Source organism: Argiope bruennichi, chromosome 6, assembly GCF_947563725.1.
Source record: "Argiope bruennichi chromosome 6, qqArgBrue1.1, whole genome shotgun sequence".
Classification (NCBI taxonomy): Eukaryota; Metazoa; Arthropoda; class Arachnida; order Araneae; family Araneidae; genus Argiope; species Argiope bruennichi.
The window spans coordinates 64,539,529-64,550,343 of NC_079156.1; the positions used below are offsets into that span (position 1 = coordinate 64,539,529).

At 30.8% G+C, this 10,815-nt stretch overlaps 2 protein-coding genes across 2 annotated transcripts; both read left to right on the top strand.

The window, feature by feature from the left end:
• Window positions 1-738: 738 nt before the first annotated feature.
• LOC129971763 (uncharacterized) lies at window positions 739-4,048 on the top strand. The gene is made up of 4 exons (XM_056085739.1): window positions 739-789; window positions 2,191-2,519; window positions 3,276-3,307; window positions 3,555-4,048. Exons 1-4 carry the CDS (start codon window positions 739-741, stop codon window positions 4,046-4,048), a joined length of 906 nt encoding a protein of 301 aa, XP_055941714.1.
• A 2,060-nt stretch (window positions 4,049-6,108) lies between these two features.
• On the top strand, window positions 6,109-6,877 carry LOC129971765 (uncharacterized). Its single transcript, XM_056085740.1, has 3 exons — window positions 6,109-6,394; window positions 6,483-6,628; window positions 6,722-6,877. Exons 1-3 carry the CDS (start codon window positions 6,109-6,111, stop codon window positions 6,875-6,877), a joined length of 588 nt encoding a protein of 195 aa, XP_055941715.1.
• The last annotated feature ends 3,938 nt before the right edge of the window (window positions 6,878-10,815 follow it).

Here is a 10,815-nt window from a genome sequence, read left to right on the forward strand (position 1 = left end):
GCAATTTTGTGAAATTATAAACATAGAGTTACAAAAAAAGGATTCATCTGAAATGAAATATATCCAATATTCCAGATGAATCAGCTAATCGCCTGAAGTGACTAGTATGAAAAAAATTAAACCAAAATATCATTCAGTAAGTTTTATTCTTACACTTAAATTACAAAAACCTTTACTTTATAATTGATAAAGTAGAATCCATGAAGAAAGTATAAATACTTTATCGAGGTTAATTTAGAGAAAGGGAGGGGGGTCGATTATTCTCAATTGAGAATAAAGTTAAATTGACGAAATTTTTATGTCCTATATTATTCTGCGAATAGTTTTTATTGATTTCCGTTTTATGAATGATTTTTCAATGTTACTATATGAATCGATACCATGAACTAGTACATGATGCATATTTGGGAAAATCGAAGACAATGGAAAGTGAATTATTATCAACAATTTTGCTAATTCTTTTATGGTTTTTTTTCAAGTTCCTTTTTAAATGATTCCTTAACTAAAGACATCACACAGCCAAGAAGATCATAATCTATAACCATTGAAAAACCAATTACAGGAGGTAATAGTTACTCTTTTCTATTTATAAGAAAACACATTATCTTCGACTTTTGATTCGGTTTTTGTATCTCACAATCTTTTTAGGACACTTGATTACCAAGACATTCTCGAAAGTACCGCTTTTTGCCATCGTGCACTTTCTTGTAATCCTAGGTTTTGCTCAACTTTTCATCTATGCCAAACTGTATAGTGATAGCAAGGTTAACAGAATTTGATGAACCATTGGTACGTTCGCAAAGTATCAGATTTTATACGATTATAAATAAATCCAATTTATAATTAAATAAATAATGTCTCGATTTATAAAATGAAAACAAATATAATCAGTAAAGCTTAATATTTCTATTCGTTAAAATAAAATTTTCATTATGAAATGTCTACATATTTTCCCCTTCTCACACAGTGTTCTGGGCATTGCTCCACTGGTAATTGTGGCTCCGCGTAAATGATTGGAAATATTTAAGAAAACCACTACTTTCGATGTTTTTACTTCTATTCGCATAAATCTAAAATGTGTACAATACATTTGTTTGATGACACTTTCATAAGGTAATTTTCTGATTATCTTTTCAAAATACATTAGGGAGAAATATAAAATATATAGGGAGAACTATAAAATTAAAATATAAAAGAATTACTTCTTACATAAGTATTGAAAAATTTAAGAATAATTGCCGTATGTGTTGATACATTTACTAAAATAAAGCATCATAATTTGTATCCTCGTTAGAAGGATTTATAAGGATAAATTTATAAGGATAATCAGGTGTGATAGCTTGTACCAGAGTATTGTCAACCTGGAACTCTTTGCCTGAACAGAAAATTATAAAAGCAGAATAAAATTAGAAATGATGAGGTTTGGACTTCTACTTCTTGCGTGCAGCCGACCACCCCACCACCTATGAATGAAACAATATCAACAGGATTAGTTGTCGCCGAATGAGCGAAGTCTATCTGGAGAATGAGGGAATATTATTGAATTTAGGTCTGCAATGTCACAAGATTGTACCAGACGTATAAAGACGCGCAAGGGGTATTGATTTTCTTAAAAATTCATCACAACTAGTTTACGAAACATTAACGTTGTTGTTTTCCCTCTCTGCTTTTACATGAGGCCAACAACTGCGTGCAATAGCTGTCTCCTTGCTGTTGTCCCAATATTGTCCGCATACAAATAGTTGGGATAATGTTGTCCGGATAGTGGCAGATAATTGTCGCGACAGAACAACTGTTTACCACTTCCCTATCATCATGATCGCGTGCCCTTCTATGGCGCCTCAATAATCGGTCTCGCATAAACAATAATGTCTTTATTTTGTTGATAGCTAGAACAAGGCAGGCGCGCATGTGCACTATTGTAATTGCGGTGAAAACCGCCAATACAGGGTTATCACTCAAATCTGGAAAAAAATATTCCCTGTTTGTATACACAATATAAGAGGAAATACAGAAATAGCACTTATGTGTTAATTATAATAGAATAACGTTGCCTCATTAGTTTTTATCAGCAGAAAAATCAAAAGGAAATAAGCAATAATTTAACATTACATGAAATAATAGTATATTAAATGAATGTTTATATTTGCATACAATTTCGTCTCTATTTATAATTGCTGCTCTTTATAGTTTCTTTTGCAAGCGACGGAAATTGGTTCATCGGCAAGAGATTTAGTAGAAAGTTTTCCCCCGTCGGGTGCAAATTATAATAAAGCTATTCAGCAATTGAAATCGTGTTTTGCGAAAGATGAGCTGTTGATCCAAATTTATGTTCGTGAACTTTTGAATCTTGTTTTAATGCAAGCAAAGAATGGAGAAAATTTCACTTTACGTGCTCTTTATCATAGATTAGAAAACCAGTTACGAACATTGCAGACATTAAGAGTGACATCTGAAAAGTACGAAGCAATGTTGTACCCATTAGTAGAGTCAGCTCTTCCAGAAGATCTTATAAAAGCGTGAGAAGGAACACGTTACAGAGTTGAAAATAAAGTCAAGCATAATGTCGGAATTTCCTCGATCGGAAGTCGAAAGTGATGAGAGATTACAACTTGCTTGATCCGGTTTTGCGAAGGATCAAGAGTTCCAAGGAATTAAACCTAAAGATAAAATTTCCATGGCAAGCTTATATTGTATCTAGTGAAAAGAAAAGACCTGATAAAAATTACAAGTAATGCATATTTTGTAATAAGTCATTTCATAATACAACAGAGTGCTTTAAAGCTCCTGATATGTCACTGGAAAAGAAAAAATAAATATTAAAGAAGAAAGACGCGTGCTTTATTTGTTTGAAACCAGATCATAATTCGAAGATTTGTCAAGCCTATTTGATGTGCATTACATGCAAGAAAAAGCATTATTGTATTATGTATCCAAATATGAATCAAACAAAATAAAATCCATCATCTGAATTAAATACCAAGATTCTCTTGCCACCAAGGAATTCATCTACATTATTGTTAACGGTATTGGTGAAAATCATCATTAAAGACAGATCTTTAATTATCCGAGGATTATTTGATACCGGTACTCAGAGATCTATCATAAAAAGGGATATTATGGACAAACTGGAATTGGAGCTAGTTAATCAAGAAATGTTAAGTCATGGACTTTTGGGGGACAGCGAAACTAAGCAAAAGTACCACTAAAGTCCCATCATAACATTACATTGCAAAGCTTTTGTTCAAATTTCAGGCACAACATTTTCGTTTTAGATTAAAAGAAAATATGTGGTGCTATTCCTCATGTAAGTAATCCTGAAATTTTCCCCATTTTGAAGAGAAAAAATATAGAAGTCAGTGATACAGGGGAAGGCACTCCTGAAATAGTTTTATTAATAGAAGCAGATTATTTTGGTGCATAACTGGCAGGATTAATTGGAAACATTGATAAAAATTTAGTAGCCATAAAAACAAAACTCGGATGGACACTTCAAGGTAAACAAACGAAACAGTCAAAATATTTGGAGAATATTATTTATGTTCCAAATTTAGATTTGACGGAATTATGGAGTCCAGATGCTATTGGTATACGGGATCCTGTGGAAATAAAGTCAAGTCAGGTAGCTGATGAAGAAACAGTTGAATTTTTTCGAAAAACTATTAAAAGAAATGAAGACAAGAGATATGAAGTATGTTTGCCGTGGAAAAGTGTATATCCAGAGTTAGAAATTAACAAAGAAGTAGCCACTAAGCGTTTGATGTCAACTACAAAAAATCTTATTCAATATATATATATATTATCAGAATATTTAAGCGAATATGATGATGTTTTTAATGAGTGGATTCGAGAGGGAATTATCGAATTTGTAGATGACGATAAGAATAAAGGACACTATTTACCTCATCATCCTGCAATAAAGACTGGAGATACAACTACAAAAATTCGCCCAGTTTTCGATGCCTCAGCAAAAGACTCTAAAGGAAATTGCTTGAATAATTGCTTGGAGAAGGGTCCGAATTTATTAGAATTAGTATACCAAAATTGATAATCCAATTTTGTAACAATGCCATTGGAATAACATCAGATATTAAAAAGGTCTTTTGACAAATCAGGCTGAACCCAAAGGATTTATTTCAAGTTTTTATGGTGAAATGAATTTTCCAAGACGAGAGGAACTGATCAACCTGAGACATTGTCGAGTGGTATTTGATGCTTCTCCTAAGCCATTTTTACTTCAGGCAATGATAACTCATCATCTATTGATTGTTCAAGATGGAAGGAAGGAAACAGCTCGTCAACTTCAAAAATCTTTTTATGTAGATAATTGCATAACTAGGTTAGAAACTAGGGAAGAGGCGACCAAATTTATTTCTGAAGCTAAAGAGTTGATGTCTGCAGCCAAATTTGATTTACGAGGTTGGGTTACTTCTGAAAAAATTGTAGAAGAAACACAAAATATAGTCTAATACTAGGACTTTCCTGGGACACTGAAAACGATAAACTTTCTTGTAATAGTTCTATTAAAATTTTAGAAGAAAATAAAACTAAACGAACATTATTATCTGTTGCTCAACGAATATACGACCCAATAGGATTTACGAATCCAACTACTCTAATTCCAAAGATCATTCTACAAAAAACATGGAAAAGAAAAATTAATTGGGATGATGTGCTTCCACCAGATATATGTAATAAATTTTTAGCCTGATGCAAACATGTAAATTTGCTAAAAGATTGAAAGGTTCCCCGAAGATTCATTTCAAATTCTTTTAAAGATTGTCAGATAAGTCTGTTTCAGTGACGTCAGTGAAGTCTCTTATGCTGCATGTATTTTCTTAAGTGCTGAATATAAAGGGAAAATTTCAGTTCAATTGTAAGTAAATCCAGAGTGTCACCAACAAAGGAAATTACAATTCCTCGGTTAGAATTGTTGGGAGCTCTCATATTATCCCGATTATATAGCCAGGTAGCAGATGGACTTGAGGTAAAATTTAATGAAGTATACTTTTGGACTGACTCAACCGTTGTCTTAATTTGGATAAAACGGGATAGTTCTTGGAATACATTTGTAAGAAACAGGATAACAAAAATAAGAAAAAATACCAATTCTAATGACTGGCATGACGTGCCAGGTCAGGCAGACCTTCCTTCAAGAGGTTGTGACGCAAAGATCCTATTGAAGAGCAATTGGTGGGAAGGTCCAGAATGGTTATCAAAGTCACAAGAATTCTAACCTTTGAATGAGAAACAAATTATTGATGAAAATTTAGTTGAATCGAAGAAAAGGAAAACAATTATCAGTAGTGTGGAGCACGGATCAATTCACTTTACTGACAATTTATTTTATTTCTCGAAACATACGAAGATTTTAAGAATGCTGGTGTGGATACTACGTTTCATTAAAAACTGTCGCCTTAAAGAAAAATATAAGGATTTCGAACAAACCTATGAAGTCCAATCAACTGAAAGCTGTTTGTTAAAGCTAATTCAAAAGGAAAGTTTTCCAGGAAGCAAAATGAAAGCATTGAAAAATATGCAAACTTTCAAAGATGATTTCGATGCTCTTAAAGTTAGAACTAAGCTCATACTGGGAGATGAAGAAGAGAATTTTAAGTGCCCAGTATTATTGCCGATTCGTCATTTGATATACCAGAAACATTGTGAGTTGCAGTATGCCGGACATCGAACTCTCATTTCCAATGTGAGGGAGAATTACTGGATTATTTCTGCCAATAAAATAGTAAAACAAGTAAGTTCTCATTGTATTACTTGTAAAAGATTTAAAGTCAAACCTACTGAGCCATCTTTAGCACTTCCTTCTAAAAATAGAATAAAAGTTGCTGCAGCATTTGAAGTTACAGGGATTGATTTGGCAGGCCCATTGTTTTTGCGTTCTGGAGAAGACATGAATTGTCCTTTTTACCTGAGCTATTTATAGAGCTGTTCTTCTTGAGTTAGTCAATTTCTTGTCCACAGAAGCCTTTATAATGGCTCTAAGAAGATTTTTTTGCTAGAAAAGGTCGAGTTAACATAATCTACATTTATAACGGCATCAACTTCGTTGGTTCAAGTAATGCCTCGAAAAATTAAGATTGGGAGACGATCATGTCGTTTTCCACTATGAAAATTAAATGGAATTTCAACCCTCCAACTGCTGCAAGGTGGGAGCGGATGATCCGCATGCTAAAAGAAATGCTACGGAGAATTTGGGGCCAAAAGAGTATTGATTATGAAGAATTGGAAACTCTTATATGTGACTGTGAAGCTACAATAAATTCCAGGCCACTCACATATATTGAAAATAATTCAGAAGGTCTAAGGGCGTTGACACGTGCTTGTTTCTTGCAAGGCATTCCTAATAGTGATAAAACTGATTTAGATGAAATCGACAGTAAGTCTAAATAGAAGATTACATTTTATACGAAAACTACGGCATGATTTAAGAACGAGATTTCGCAACGAATACTTAACAATGTTAGTGCATAAAGGCTGTCACAACAGAGAGGTATCTTTGAATGTTGGTGATGCAATTCTCCTTGAAACTGATGGAAAACGCTTTCACTGGCCACTAGGAATTGTATATGAGGTCCTCCCTAAAGCAGATGGACATTCAAGAATTGCCAGAGTAAGAACAGCTCAAGGGGAAAAAGTAAGACCATTCCAGAGAGTTAATTCCTAGGAAATCAGTAGTTCTGAAAAACTACCATTCATTGCTCAGCAAAAGGACAAAAATACAAACACTCAACTTCCTGCAATTCCAGTTGTTTCAGATCAAGATTCCACTGAAGATGATGATTATATAACCAAAGTAGCTCCTGATGTTGTCACTAAAGCTGGTCGACGCATTAAAATTCCCAATAGACTCAATTTATAACTTTTGTTGCAATTTCAGGTACTCCATAAAATTGCAAGGTGGGAGATTATGTAAGCGTCATATCAGTTGCAACTCAATTCCACATGGTATAGTTAATTCAGACTTCGGTTTTCTCGATGTAAATATGCTTTCGAAATTTTTTATGTAAATATTCGCAATTACAGTGTTCCCTCATATCACATCCATAGTAATTATTGAAGATTTTTTACATATGTGCTAATTTTGCATACTGTAGCAACTTTCTGGAGATCGAAACATTTAAGACACCTCCATAAAAGTTTATGGCATCATACACAGTTCTTAGACCAATTAAAGAATCGTTTTTCAAATTTTCAATAAGCACATCCTTGTTGATACCTAAATCCACTTAACGCAGCTGCATTGCCATGTGATAAAACAAGAATTATTTTTACGACTTCCTGAAAACCAGAAAATATTTTGGACATCAAAAAAGAAATAATCTAAAAGAGTTTATTATTTTTTTTATTTTTATTAAAATAACCAAATTTTTCTTTGGATTCACTTTTCAATTTTTTTTAGAAAAATTTCAAATTAGATATTTGCACGTTCTAAACATGCAATGGAAATTTATGCTTTGGAATTAAAAAAAAAATGGAGTAAATCAACCATTCGCTTTTCTTATTAAAAAAAATGGACATGTAATTATTATTATTTTGTTGTTGTTGAAATCTTTTTCGAAAATATGAAACTGCTAAACGATGTCTTTTTGTAATTTCAGTGCTCAACTCACTAGTACACAAGTAAGTTGCAGTCATTATTCTAATATCGTAATTTTTTCTCATTCTTGGAAATTGGACCGATCTATGCAGAAAGAAAGAGGAGTAAGTAAAAAAGAGATAAGCTTCCACGGTTTAATAGTTGTGACTTTCAGAGCTATCTTTTATTTTTAACTAAACGACAATCTATTATTCTTGCAACTTTTAAAGACATAAACATTTTTTTTTTACATGCAAAATTTAAAAATTCCTATACTTTTCAGGGTTTTTTTTTAAAAGAAAATTTCAAAATTCTCAGCATTTTCCCTGTTTTACAGATGATTTTTAAATATCCTGTGTTTTCCCAGTGCCGTGGCAACTATCCAGTTGAATTTATTTTTTGCGATAATTCATGTAACCCGTTTAGTTTTCTATGTTAAATATCGTCTCTTTTGCAGAGCCGGCTCGAACTTTCTATAGTTCCCTAGGTGTTGCCAATCACGTGGCCTTTTTTCTCTTCTAAGCTTTTAAAACCACATATATATATAATTTTTATCGATTTTAATTTAATCTCTATATACACAGTTTGAAAGAGCAAAACGTTTAACTCTTGAAAACTTTCTAGGAAACTGATTTCTGTATAATACGTATAAAAAATGCACAACTAAAATTTTATAAATTTAGAAAAAAAAAAAAAAAAAAAAGAGAGAGGATGACAATTTTTTAAAACAAAATCTAAATACTACTTAATAACAGAATCATATTTTTTTAAATAATGAAATACCATATTTTTTTTAGAACTGTCTTATAATATCATAAAAAAACTTGAAAATGGCAACTGATTAGTAATATCACTTGAATAATATTGTGAAATTAAAATAAACAAGATTTTAATTTGCATAAGTTCGATTGCATGGCCTTGGAAATCAAAAAGTCCTGTGGATTCGGGCCTTAAACCAATCGCTTATTTTGCCGCTTAACAACTCGGCCCTGTTTTTTTGCTGCCCTGTAATAAACATACACAGTCCCAAGTATTAATTCATAAGTGATATAATGATCTTATTGAATAGAAAATTCTCAATAGGCAGGAGTAACCAATTGGAAAAGGGTTTTCAGAAAAAAAAAAAACTTTTTTTTTTATCTATATGTTTTGTAATTAATACAGCATAAGAATAATGGATTATTTTCGATATCATGTTAAGACTGATTCACAAATTGACAAAAAAAAAAAAAAAAACAAACCGATACTTAAGGTGAAAAAAATTTGAAGATGAAGCCAAATAAAAATTTTGTTAAAAAAAAAAAGACAATTTTTAATATGAAATTAGTGCAACAAAGCAAAGCAAATAATAAAAAAAAATATTTCAAATTTTTTTGAGAAAGCTGTTATTACATAAAATAAAATTGTACAATATTCACAAATAAAAGTGATTATGATTAGGGTTGACAGCAAAAATTGGGTTCCAAAAGCAAAGCTAAAATATAGATATTGCTGACTTAATTCATTCTAATTTGACGTACAAAAAAACAAAACAAAAAACATTATGTTAGATTCTACATTTTATATTTCTTGCCTATCCGAAAGTAATCAATATTTTTCGAATCGAAACTTGCGATGTTCCAGCAAAAACAAACATAAACGGAAACTGAAAGTAAAATGAAATGTCTTGTGAAAGATTCGTGGTAGTAAACATCTGCTCTTATATGGACAATTTAAAACAATATGAAACATCTCATCATAGAAAATACAGATAGTAAGAACAGGTGTTTATTCTACAAAGTCAATTGCTACTCTTCCCAATTTTTTTCTTTTTTTTTTTTTACAGAAGCTTTTTATTGCCTTTAACTGCAGTTGATTGCTTGCTTCTCTTTTGTTTCAGGAAATTCGGTCGTTTGTATTATTCTTTATTCTACTAATACCATTTTAGGAACCAAAAATGTAAAACTTAAAAAAATTAATATATGCTGGAAAACAAGCAGATTTGTTTATCATTATTTTTACCTATGCAATTATTTTTACCTATGCGAAATAAAGAGAAATTCACATGTTTCAAAAGAAAAAAAAGTTTACAGTTTAATTTATCAATTTATACTAACATGAGAAAACAATTATAAATTCAATTAAAAAAATGTTCTGTTTTTGAAATAAAAAAACAAAACACCCAAAATATTATTTTAATTGCATAAGAAAAAACAATCATATAACTGTTTTAATTTAAAATGTCAATACTGAATGAGTAATTATTGTATTTTTTGTAAACATATTTATGATTTGTATATTTGGTTATATATTCTCCTGTTGGAAGTTCTTTCATCACTGATTATATTATATAATTGCATTATAATAGTCTTAAAAATCATGATCAATGGAATATTAAGAATTTAGTTAAGCTGTTCAACTATTTTTCCCCATTACATAGGATTTTTAAGAGTTATTTTCATCAAAAAGCTTAACAGGCATTTTTGCTTAGTGAGAATAAAAATGCTGAATAGAATAAGATATATTAAGTTAATGATATAAAGATGACATAAATGATATAAAGATAATGATTTCATGCCTTACATTCTCTAAGGCATGAAATCATCCATACAACCAATCTTTGAATGCAATATTTGTTCTAAAACAAAATCTGAGAAAGATAATGAGTTCGTTTTAGAAATTTGATTTGGAAAAATAGATGAATAATAATAATAATAATAATAAAAAAAAAACATACAAGTATCAAAACACTGCAAATTGTTAAAATACTTACAGATTTGAAATACTCGAAATTCCCAAATAAATTTATGAGTGTAAGCAGATGATTTGCTAGTTATAAAAAGAATTTTGTATAAAAACAGAATTACAGACATTTTTCTTGGGCTACTTTTTAAAAAAAATAATCATTACCAACAGAATTCTTGCAAGGCAACTTCTGAGTAGCCTATGTCCAAGAGTCGGACCCCTAATCTGTTGTAATTCTTTAATAAAATAAATCTGTGTTCCAACAGAAATGAAAGTTTTTTTCAGCCAATGCAAACTTACCTTTTATATATCTAATTTGTCTCATCCAACTTTGATAAATTTGTCTGACTTAATTCAATTAAAATAAATTCATTATATACATTTTAATGATAATCTCTTTTAGTAAAAAGTCTTGGAAATCATGTGTTTTTAAGCATTAAATTGCAATGAATATAAAAATATCTGCATTTTAAGAAAAATTTCCATACAGAAAATGA

What these genes read in the sequence shown, in the direction of transcription:
- LOC129971763 (XM_056085739.1), top strand. Translation starts at nt 739, where the DNA reads ATGCCAAACTGTATAGTGATAGCAAGGTTAACAGAATTTGATGAACCA. An exon ending in CCAGAAGATCTTATAAAAGC is followed by an intron (nt 2,520 to 3,275) that starts GTGAGAAGGAAC and finishes TTTTCGTTTTAG; the next exon opens with ATTAAAAGAAAATATGTGGT. An exon ending in TATGTGGTGCTATTCCTCAT is followed by an intron (nt 3,308 to 3,554) that starts GTAAGTAATCCT and finishes TTCCAAATTTAG; the next exon opens with ATTTGACGGAATTATGGAGT.
- LOC129971765 (XM_056085740.1), top strand. Translation starts at nt 6,109, where the DNA reads ATGTCGTTTTCCACTATGAAAATTAAATGGAATTTCAACCCTCCAACT. An exon ending in TGATTTAGATGAAATCGACA is followed by an intron (nt 6,395 to 6,482) that starts GTAAGTCTAAAT and finishes TAACAATGTTAG; the next exon opens with TGCATAAAGGCTGTCACAAC. An exon ending in GACATTCAAGAATTGCCAGA is followed by an intron (nt 6,629 to 6,721) that starts GTAAGAACAGCT and finishes TTCATTGCTCAG; the next exon opens with CAAAAGGACAAAAATACAAA.